Here is a 12266-nt window from a genome sequence, read left to right as displayed (position 1 = left end):
GACTTAAGGGCTGCACCTAAAGCCACGACTGCATGTCGGCTGCTCATAAAATCATGCAACCAAGCATGTGTCTTTTAATGGATGTTATCTATATTTCACGAATGAAATTGCACATGCAGTGGCAAAAAAAACGAAGTCGAATGACATGAAAACAAGATAAATTTTTCATCTCTTTCATGAGCGGCTTTCCTGTTGTACATTTTGTTGCTGCTTCTCTGAGGAGAAAGCTTTTGTTTGAATAGGAGCACAGATGATGCCTGAGTTTATGAATGATATCAAGCCACTTTGATCCTCGGAACACAGACGGAGATGGAGTGAATGGGAGTGAAGTGGAGGGGGGGTTAGAGAGAGCAAACAGGCAAAAGAGCTGCCGCAGCACTTGTATACCTCTGGAACAGCAGGCTTTAAATAGACCAGGCTTTCCAGACATTCTCTGATTTTTATACACAGACACGTACACACACACACGCTAACGTACACATGCACGCACACGCTCACCCTCTCAGAGCCCCGAAGAGGTTTAGTATTGTCATATCTAAAAATTTTATGAGTTCTCGTTCCCCCCCTGCTGTACGTCTTAGCATCTCACTCCTCGGTTTCAGAGAAAAACGACAACGCTGTCACGGTGTTTTGTCTCCCCCCGCACGCGCCCTATACACGTTTTACGTTGTGCCGGTAGTGAGTGATGGACGATGTGACACCAGGCAGCTCCAACTCCGACTAGCATCGCTATCTATTTCTTTTAAGAGCTTCTTCTAATGAGAGTTGTTAAAACTCCGTCTCCATTAACCAAACCATCTACTGGAGTGAACTTCAAAAGCAGAGCATCATTTATTCATCGTGGTTTTAAAAGCCTCAACAAAATTTTTTTATGCACAAATCTGAGGCAACCTCCGCCGGCTATAAAAAAACTGTGTTTGCTGTGTATTGTGGTTTTGGCGTTCTGGGCGAGATGACATCCCCTCAAAAGGCCGTTGGAGTTGAAAACAATTCTTTGGCCTTTAAACTTGTGGAAAGCGAGATACTTTGCAGGAAAATAGAGTTTGCTGGTGCAAAGATTTATTTTCATGGCAGACTTGGTGATTTGGTTGAAAAAATACATTATGCAGAATAACATGCTTATGCTAAAGACAAGGGCTGTCGATTAGAATATTTAATTGCGATTAATCGCATGACGGTCCATAATTAATCGTGATTAATCAGAAATGTTATCTATTCAAAATGGATCTTAGAGGGAGATTTGCCAAGTTTTGAATACTCTAATCAACATGGGAGTGGGCAAATATGCTGCTTTATGCAAACGTATTTATATATTTATTATTGTAAATCAATCAACAACATAAAACAATGACAAATATTGTCCAGAAACCCTCACAGGTACTGCATTTAGCATAAAATATATGCTCAAATCATAACATGGCAAACTCGAATTCAAACAGGCAACAACAGCTGTCAGTGTGTCAGTGTGCTGACTTGACTATGACTTGCCCCAAACTGCATGTGATTATCATAAAGTGGGCATGTCTGTAAAGGGGAGACTCGTGGGTACCCATTTTCATTCTCATATCTTGAGGTCAGAGGTCAAGGGACCGCTTTGAAAAAGACAGTTTTTCCTCGCCAAAATGCTGTGTAAGTTTGGAGCGTTATTGAACCACCAATGGATTCCTTAGGTTTTCTAGTTTCATATGATGCCAGTATCTCTAATCTAGCTTTACAACTGACCTCAATACAACCTCAGAAAGATGGATTGAAAAATTTGCGTTAATGTGTTATTATCATGTTAACTTTAACAGCCCTACTAAAGACATGTCATGATTTAACTATTTTGGTACTATTTCATGATTTGTGCCATTTCAATTCCACTTATGAATTCATGCAATGTTGTTTCCAATAGTGTCAGTGACTCTAATCGGCGCTAAGTCCATGCCACTTTGAGTGACTGATACTGATTGGTAGAAAATGGAGTGAACACGCCTCATCAAAGCACTGAAGGACAGGCTAAGTCGCAGCGCCTGGCTTCTGCCAGTCATTGTGTGGACAGAACAATCTCAAGGGCTGCAGGGTCTGTGATCAGGGTGGATGAGCAGTGTTTTCACAACTATCGCGCGGTGTGAATAACAGACGGGAGCGAGGCATGTGGCGGCAATCTTATCGACTGCACATTGCCCAACACTTTCCAGTTCCTGCTGTACCATACACACACTCACACATAGTGTGTGTCTGTCTGCCCATGCATGCTAAAGCACACATCCACCAGACAAATCACTCCTCACCTATTAACTGCAATGCAATCCGTTCTCTCAATGCTCTATTACTGTGTGTTTCTTGTCTTCTCACACACACACACACACACATGGCACACACAGCGTCTGGCTAACCAGCCAGCCAGCACTCCCTCTCTCCAGAGGCTGGACCACCTCTATTACATCAATTGTTGGATGATGAGAAAAATGAAAACAAATTTCTGCCTAATTACCTTACAAACAAACAGTCCCTCCATCAGTTCATTTATAGGCCTGATGTGATGAATCCATTCCACTGCGGCGCAGCATCTGCATGCATCCATTCCAATTACCTCCCATCTGCTTGTGATGAACTCCTGGGTGGGGGCAACCAGCGCAGCCCAAGGGTAAATTAACCGTCTTGTCAGGAACGCTTATCACAACATCTGTACACATGGGGGCCAGCTTTGTATGTATAGTAGGTAGCTTTATGCAGGTACATATGCTTCCTACTAAGGTAAATGCTGTACATGGTGTTGTATTATGATTGCCTGAGGCGTGCTAATGTCTAGAACAAATAGGTTTCCAATAGTTCACAGTTTAAGCGTCTGTGACTAATGGGCAGTGACACTCACATGTTATCAGCGGGGAAGGGTTTTTCAGATACTTCAATACTATTTACTGAAAGAGCAGCTGATCCGCACGTATGAGGGAGTTCATAACATCAAGTTTTCTACCTCCTATTACTCTCCTCATTAGTCTGAATTTAGAGTAATTGTCTTAAGGCTCGCTTAGTATGCACAGCAGTGTGCGCCGCAATTTACCACAAACCATGACTGTTTCCTCAACCCAGTGGCAATTAATTCGCCCCATTCATGGAGGAGAAGAATAAACACAATGGTTACAGACACCGCTCTCCCAATGGAGCCGGGCAAACAATGCGAGAGGAGAGCGAATGTACATTATCAGTCAGAGATACTGCATGAAGTCCCCTATTCAAGATCAGCGAGGCTCTTTAGGCTGGCACAGCTCTTTAGGCAAGGAACACACAGGGCGTTTTTCATTCAGCAAGTTATTTTTAAGGCCATTTACACCAAATGAAGACAATTACCAGGAGCGGCAACAAGTCATTTGTACAGATTATGTTTGAAAATTGATGTTTTCATGATGGGTTGCACTTTGCTATGGAAGAAGAAAAAAAGAAAGAGTAGTGGAAGGCGTTGAATGAAAAGGTGAAACGTGGTGTTTTATAGTCACATCCTGTCTTCCAAGGTCACTTTGAGAGAGTGCATTTTTTTGCGGGCTTTTCACGCATACTAATATATGTGCTGCTTTTACATGTGTGAATTTTCCTGTACACAGCACGTAAGGTCATGACATTGATCTAGTTAGACTGTGAAACGATGCGGGCCTATCTCATTTTCGCAAATGTATGGACGGATGTTCTGGCGGGTTCAGAGCATCAAACAATCCGTGCCGTCCCAGACAGCGCAGGCCCCCATTATAATTGATAGTCTTTTTATCTCTGTGGGCTTGTAGGCATTTGTTTTAGGCAACAGGCTATCTGTTCCAGAAGATGCATGGTGCCCACTGGTTAATGATCTATCTAAATGTCCCTTCACTGGCATCCCTTTAGAGTCGTTGCTCATTGTCCCTGCATGGGAAAGGGAAGGAAAAATTATTATTTTAACTGTAGCACCATCCATAGCCGACTTGCCACAGGAAACACATCCTGCCACCAATCAAAACTCAATAATTAAGGACAATCATCTGGGTATTATCTACTTTTTTTGGCGCAGAAATTCATTATTAATAAGCCTGATTTGTATCACCAATTGTAATGTTTTTCCAGCATGTGTGACAATTACTAAAAGGCCACTCATAGCTCTTACTAATTCAGATAATATTGTGAAGTGGGAGAGCACATTCTGGAAAGAATCACATTTATTTTGTATAGTTATCCATTATAGAGAAGGAAATGAATGAACTGAGTGCTAGCTACTGTGAATTCATGCATTCTGGTATAGCGGTTTGTAATTAAGTTTGATTTGATACATTTATTTCTGCACAATTTTAGTGACATATTGTGATAATGTCAGTCATTTTATTTTGTGTCATGTTTGTATTTGAGAGTATTTACCGCGTACTGTATATCAGTCCCTGTCCACATCCCTCTTTGCTTATTAATTAGCGGATCAAAAAGATGCTTGATTGTGGTTTATCTCTCCCATACTACCCAGTGTGCATAATTCATTCATAACTGCATGTAATGTGATTTTATCATCATTGAAAACGACATTTGATGCTGCTGTGAGTTTGAGACAGATCTGGTGGAAGGTTTCATAGGGAAGGGTGCAGCGCAGCCCCGAGGAGGGCTGATGGAGTCAGGGGGTGGGTGTCTGAGCTAAGTGAGACTTGTCTAATCACAAATGTAGGCGGTAATTAAAATAACTAAGCTGAAATTAAAGCCTCATTGATTTATCTCTGCATACAGCCTTTGTTTTCCTCTCGTCTCATTAGTCTATAACGCGATCCATCTCAATTGCTTTCCCTTCTTTAATCCAGACTTAATTTTACAAGGCATTTCTTTCTCTTTGTTGGTGCTTGCCTCTGGTTTTCAAAAAAAAAGACATATCATGAAAAACTCCCCTTTTCAGTACTTGTGCTCATACATTTGGGTATCTGGAGTGCCAACCAACCCACAAGCTGTGAAATAAGACAACCCAGTCAGTTTTTCGTGGCCTGCCTAGATCAGAAAACGTGTGATTCAACAAGCCATTCCCCTTCCTATGTCACATGCAGACTCATTAGAATATACATTATTGCCCACAGCTTGAGAACTACCTTTGCAAATGTGCACCATATTTTTCTCAGAGCAGACTGGGTTTTTTTCCAACTGTGTCTCCCACAAAATGACATTCCCGTACAGCAGTTTTAAACAGTTTAACGTTGTAAATGGAAACAAAACAAAATGAAAATGCAACAAAACTACTTGGTTAGGTTTAGTAAATAAAAAACATCATGGTTTGGCTTAAAATGACTACAACATTGAAACCAAACCAAACCAAAATGCAACAAAACTACTTAATTAGGTTTCGGTAACAAAACTACTGGGTCAGGCTTTGAAAAAAACATCATGATTTGGCTTAAAATGACTTAAAAACAAAACGAAAACGCAACAAATGACTACGTTTCACACAGGACACGAACACCAGTCTCCTGGGGGAAAGTCCAGTGTTTGTTGGACCCATCAACCTCCCGCCTGCCAGTAGGGGGCTTTCTCGTTTGTTTTACCCGTTATTATTCAATAACTTTTTTAATTCAACGTATTTTCATTCGCTCAACATACGACGTCACCTGCTTAGGGCGTCGCTCGTTGTACTACGTCACTCACTGCGGCCATCCGCAGACTTACAAAGGTATTTGTGATACGTAAAATACAAACGTAATCCGCGACAAAAAATATGTTTCCTTCCAAACATAATTTAGAATGCAATTTAGTTGTATGGGAACGTAATTTTAAGGAAACACACTGGCCTTTTCCTGGAGGAGGTCTTAAAGTGACAGACGCTAAAATGGAGCGTTTCACACAGAGGGTGAATACAGGTATATTGATACAGACAGTATGAGGAAAAATAAAGTGTTTTTTGAACATTAAAGCATTTAAACATGTTCTAGTAGAAACCCAAAATAAAAAAGTATGAACTTGAAAATAAGCATCATATGTCCCCTTTAAAGTAGTGATGGAACCACAAAGTCTTAGTTTCACTCGATTTGGATGAGTATTGATATACAGATTGGTCTCCATTAGGCGTTTTGAATCATATTTCAGGGCAAAGCAATCAGGATTGTGAAAAATCAATGCTCATGCATTTGAAATGTAAAACTTGATTATATATTATCTTCCCCTGCTGTGCCTTTGCCCTGAGAGGTGAAATCAAAATTACAATGGGCGTAGTTAGAAACTTTCCCACGAAAAGTACTTGGAAATCCATCATACACACATTGTACATGTCTGATGTGAAGCAAGCGCCATAGACCTTGTACGCATTTATTTTATTACAGTTTTGTACCGAATGCCCTGAATCTGGGCTCGGTATGCCATTATTCTTAGCAAGGTGAAGAGGAATTCCATTTTTGAATGCAAGCTTTTTAAAACTCAGACTGCATGGCAACTCTTAATCCATGGCTAATGTGCAGCAAGAGACTTAAAGCCACATATTTCTAATCACTTGCTGTAATGACAGTTAATAAAATTCCTTAAATGGGATCCCGCATTTTATCTCATTCTATACTCTTCAGGTTGATCTGATAAATCCATATTTAACCTGCTTCTATCAAGGTTTTCTTTGTAAACTTGTTCAATTAACCTGTACCATTTGCGTGGAATTACAATATTTGTCTCTCTCTCTCTCTCTCTCCGTCTTATGTCTACTTCTCCATCAGTCCTCGTCTTGCTGATCCTGACCCTGAAACGTCACAGAAAGGGCCAGAGGATGGCGGAGGATGAAGAGGACATGAGGGATAACGTCATCAAGTACAACGACGAGGGCGGAGGAGAGCAGGACACTCAGGCATACGACATGAGCGCCCTGAGGAACCTCTATGACTTCCCAGAGGCCAAGAGCTGTGACTCTGGCCCGGACATCCGCTCACTGCCCCAGTGGATACAGGCTAACCGGGTGTGTGGTGGTAATGGTAATGGTGGTGGTGGTGGTGGTGGTACGGAGGGAGCAGCAGCAGCGGCGGCGGCGGCGGCAGACTTCTCCTTATTCAAAGGCTACATCCGGAAGAAGGTGGAGCAGGCCGACGCTGACCTGTCGGTGCCGCCGTACGACTCCTTCCAGACGTACGCCTTCGAGGGCAGCAGTTCACCAGCGCTTTCACTAAGCTCCATCCACACGCTGTCCACCACCTCGGAGCAGGATTTCTCCTACCTCAGCGACTGGGGGCCACGTTTCAGGCAACTGGCGGGCTACTACGCTCCAGGAAACCCTGAGGAGGAAGGGTCCTAGCACAGCTTCTCCTCTGCAGAGACATTTAAACTCCTTCTTCTTCCTCCTCCTTCTTCTCTGCCTCCTCTTCTCACCCTCTGGCACTCAGAGCCAGCACTGTGTACTCCTTAAAGACAAAGCACCACCGCTTTTATCTCTTTGAAAGAAAAAATCCCAGTGTCAAACTTTGAACTCTAGTTTTTTTTTACACTTCGTTTTTTGTGAGATTTTTGGGATTTCGGACTTCACCAAAATTGCCATTTAGTCTGAAGGGAGGATTTTCTCTCTCCCAAATCATAACCCTTTATTTTTAAGCTGTGAGACTGTTTACAGAGCATCAACATTACTTAGGTAGGGTTAAACTATGCCAAGGCAAACGGTCTGACAAACACATATTTATTTAAGGAGGAAATATTTATGTATTTATTTGTTTGTATGTATTTATTTATTTATTTACACCATGATCACTATGGTAACTGCAACAGTGAACTCTGCTGAAGTGCTAAAAAAAAGTGAGGGGAGGAGGACATTATGAAAAGATTGAGAGACAACATGGAAGAAAGAAAGATGGACTGCAGTGGCAGATGTCTCTACAGAATACTGGCAAAGAGGGTGACATCTGGGTCATATAAAAATTGCATTCTGGAAATATTTCTATTTATTTTCTATGTCCACTTTTGTAAAATAACCAACTTAAGACGTGTAGAAAGAGGGAACAGATGGAGTGAAAGAACTGCAGAAGAAAAGAGCTGCGAGTTCAGTCTGAACGGTTGAGACTGACATACTTTTGCTGTATTTTAGTGATTTATAAAAGGTTTTTTTGGAGGTTACAAACTGAGGACAATTGTGCGTTAACAATTTATTTTCTTATCCTCTCCACAGCCAATTGTAAGGCAATAAGGCACAAACCGAAACAGTGATTTAACTCTAAACAAAATGACTGTTTCATGGAATTGGCTGGTTGCCAGCATTGTCCCACAGGGAGCCAATTTTCATTCCAGATTTTTTTGTGTGTGTGTGTGAGAGTGTGTTCAATATGTTCAATTCATTTTCTATCCGTTTAATTTCGCTTTTGATATTTTATTTCCTTTGGTGACGGGAGGGAGGGTGGGGGGGGTGGGAACTAGTGACAACAGGATGTCTAATTAAGAGGGAGAGGTTTAAGGGTAACACATCACAAATGGACTGGTCACATCCACCTGATATCCACAACCTGTTCAATGTTGACCTTAACTTGCAAATGTATTGAAAATTTAAAAAAAAAAAAAGATGACAAGAAATAAATATTTAATTTTTTTGGTAAAAATCTCACTGTGTGGAATAAACTTGAAATTACTCGGTAAATGAGATCAGTTATAAAGTAAATAGAGCATCCGGGTTACTAATTATTGTTTGCCACTTGTTTGCTGAAGATGTCTCCTGAATTATGAATAATTGTGGAGCTGGCTTTGCGTTTACACCAGGGGTAGATTCAGAGAATAGTCCCAGATGGAAACAAACAGACCATATGACAGGCCACAGCCAAACAAAGGCTCTCCTCTCAGCGTGGCTCCGTCCTGGCTGCCGTCTGCCAAACTACTGTAATTGTCGTAGTCACCAGAGGATGCTGAAGTTGCTTTCATCTTTACGATCTGCTGCTAAAATGGCCAGTCAGACAGTGGGATTCACATTCACTTGCTTTTATAACTGGGTTTCAAAGACGATGTCAGCTTTTTCTTTTATCATTAGTAGGTCTACTGTATCCACTGATTGTGCGCTGAGAGCAGAGCTAAATTATCCATCACCGCTAAACAAAAAGAAGCTTTCTCCACACTTTTTTAGGGGTCTGTTATGGAGCTGAAGTGGCAGCAACTTAAAAAAAAAAAATACAATGTATTGCAGCTGTCACGCTCCTTTATGCTTATACAAGTACAGGAGGGATGCCACAACTAGCAGTTTGGTCTTTTGCTGATTTTACAACTGTGGTGCAATCACAGTGGGATAACAAATTGGCAGGTTTAATTTATTATTATGAATAATCTGAATGATTATCTCAAAAGTGTGTGATTCACCAAGGACATGGATAAATAAAGTCTGGAGAACTGTGTAAAGTAACTAAGGTTAAAGTTCAAACTTAAATTTCACAACCGTCTTCATCAATATGCAGCAAACTCTATTATACTGCATTGACCTAATACTGCGGCAGTGCATGCATATTTGTGTATCTTTGCCAAGTAGTGATTTGTCCATCCATTATTAATCATAGCCTTTAGACCCAACAGTATTTGCTAAGTGACAAGCAAATGTCATAGTCTGGATGGATATACACAAATGTAGGTCAGCATGAGCTCCGCAGTCGCAGTCATCGTCATACTAGGGAGCGGAGAGTACATGTGTGCCTTTAAAGATGCTCTGTGCGAGACAATGTCATCCGGATGGCCACAGGTCATGTGACTAATGCTGCGAAAGCGGAGGTTAAAGAGTAAGCGCATATCCGGGGGAAGAAAGCTCCGCTGGTCACTTCAACCCTTATTTTCCCTGCAAACGAGCATTCCGGTCATCTTCTATCATTGTCAGAGGAAATGTCATTCCTTAGTGATGGTCTGCACATGTGAACATATATATATGTGTTGCCATAAATCAGAAATCCACTTCCCCCCCACAACTCCAAGGGCAACACGAGGCCCATCATTAGTTATGCAGATAGATGTTTGGTGATGGACAGTTCTCTCGGGGGACAGCAGTGTGCTGTTAAATATTCTTTTCTCTTCTCTCTGTACTTGGCTGGGTAATGACAATTGATTAAACATTGCGGGGGAAATATGAATGCGCACCGTGGAAAATATCAATCATATATAGCCTAATAGTGGAATAGCATTATTTAGTTTTCAGACACACTCAAAACAAGGCTTTCACCTTCACCAAGGTAACAACAAATCCATTTAGCTAAACTACACTGCACGCACATTTGACTTTAGCACAACAGATGCAAATGCAGCACTCCGACAAGCTGAATTAATAAAGTGAGATGACTATTATAGTTAGATAACCATTGACTCTTTAACAAAACTGCATTCAGGGGGAGAATTGTGTGTTTTATTCACACACAGCATTTTCAAGCTCAAACAAGCACTCCATTCAAAGCTTGGATAATGACGATGACTTTTGTTGTTGTTGTCTTGGGTCTGTGAAGATCATTTAATTCATACCAAATTTAATAAAAAAAACAATAGCGCCATTTATTTGTACAGCACATTACAAACTCAGAGCTCAAAAATCAAATGAAACAAGCCTTGTGAGATAAAGCATAAAAAAACAAAAGGAGGACAAGATAAGAAGCGAAAGAATAAAAAGGCATCAAATAATAACATCCATTCATTTTCTAACCCACTTAGCTTGTTTGGGGTTGCAGTGGTCTTTCCCAGCATGCATTGGGTAAGATGCAGGTTACACTGTGGACAGGTTGGCGGTCTATCACAGGGCGAACACGTATAGACAGACCCACAGGCTACCAGGAGCTTCCTCATCACCAAACCTGCATGGCTTTGGACTGCAGGATGAAACTGGAGCGTCTGGAGTAAACCCACAGAGAAAAGTGCCCGAATCAAAAACCAGTGACCCCATCAAATAAAAACACATCTACAAAAAATACGTTTGAAGCCGGTAAAATGATATTGATTCCGTTATTGCCCGAGCTCCTCAGGTAGGTTGCTTCAAATCACAGAGGCCCTGATGGAAAAAGGTTACCTCTTCTTTTAATTTTAAATGTTGGATCAGCCAGAGGGGCCCTGCTGTGCTGGAGGATCAGAGGCTGTGCATCGGCTCACAGCAGAGGGGTACAATGTGTGCAGTATATAGCCAGGGGCCGGACCTAACCAGGCTTTAAAATGTAATCAGTAAAACGTATGTTAGAGAGAGGACTTTTTTTGCAGGCTGGTGATACTTTTGATTTATCTTCCAATAAAGGAGTGTTACAGTAGTCTAGTTAATATCTTAAAACTCCAAAAAGTGCTATGTGTTGGTCACAGCTTTCGATGCATGAGGGACTTTTACACATTGCTAACATGCAAAAATATGCAAACCATTTGGCCTTTATTGTTACTCACACTACTCCCCTCAGCAGTATGGTGAGAAACAAACTATCACAAACATGGAGAACATTTGTGAACTTCTTTTGACATGAGCCACAATAGTTGTTTTTTGTATTATTTAACATTTTTATTTGAATCTATTAGAGGACTACGAATAAACATTAATCTCAAGGAAGAAGAAAAAAATGTTTTTTACCAGATCAGGCTGTTTTCACTAAAGTTCGTGGCCATATATGAAAAGGAATGCACTGTTTTTTTATTGTTATTATTTTGCCAAGATTTACAAGTGCTGATAATCCCACTCGGAATCAACAGCTTTATGCAGGATTCATCTGCTTACTGTTTTCTTCTTTTGGTTTGTTGGTCTATGTGGATGTCCTTCTAGCTATCACAACTTCCCCACATAAAAAACAGCACTCTTCAATCGCTTTCAGGCCACAAGTTCCAAAAACGACCCAAAATAAGCAACAACTAGGTGAAATAAAGTGCAAATAAGTCAAAGACATCCATTTGTTTTCAACTGTTTGCTAAAATGCTATAGCCAAAAGAACTTGATAAGAAAATGTGGTTTATGGAGGCTTGCTGCTTTGTTATGGAGTCTTTTTCCTTCTTTTGGTCAAAAAAATCCTCAAAGCTGAATTTTGAAGGACATTTCATTGACAAATGTTCTTTAAAATTGTGTCCAAGCAAGTGATAAAGCACTATAGTTTGCAGTCTCAGGTTATGTAACGGATTAGAGCACCATATTGGTGATCATAGGAGGACTTTGTGTATGAACCTTCCTGTTTTGTAATTGTCCTTGAAGTCTGGTTCAAGTGAGCTTCTTGCCACTTTCAATACACCCCTCACTGTACTTAGAGCAAGCGATGCTGTACATGAAGATTGTACAATATGTTTAACCTCTGGAGCTGGAGTAAGTATCATTTCTTAGTGTCATTGAAATGAAAGCCGGTTACACAAGTTTATGATAATGCAAAGAC

The 12266-nt window shown here is 40.9% G+C and overlaps 1 protein-coding gene across 3 annotated transcripts in view; it reads left to right on the top strand.

The window, feature by feature from the left end:
- cdh22 (cadherin 22) overlaps nucleotides 1–7609 on the top strand; it is a 191188-nt gene extending 183579 nt beyond the window's left edge. For all 3 annotated transcript variants that reach the window (XM_074641992.1, XM_074642011.1, XM_074642002.1), the window contains one exon: nucleotides 6669–7609. In XM_074641992.1, coding sequence (XP_074498093.1) covers nucleotides 6669–7237 — 569 coding nt within the window. In that variant the 3' untranslated portion in view covers nucleotides 7238–7609. The remainder of the gene's footprint in view (nucleotides 1–6668) is intronic.
- Nucleotides 7610–12266: the final 4657 nt, after the last annotated feature.

This window comes from Sebastes fasciatus, chromosome 1 (genome assembly GCF_043250625.1).
Source record: "Sebastes fasciatus isolate fSebFas1 chromosome 1, fSebFas1.pri, whole genome shotgun sequence".
In the NCBI taxonomy this organism is placed as follows: domain Eukaryota; kingdom Metazoa; phylum Chordata; class Actinopteri; order Perciformes; family Sebastidae; genus Sebastes; species Sebastes fasciatus.
Note: the sequence above shows the minus strand (reverse complement) of the source record. Positions and strands in the feature narration are given on the sequence as shown.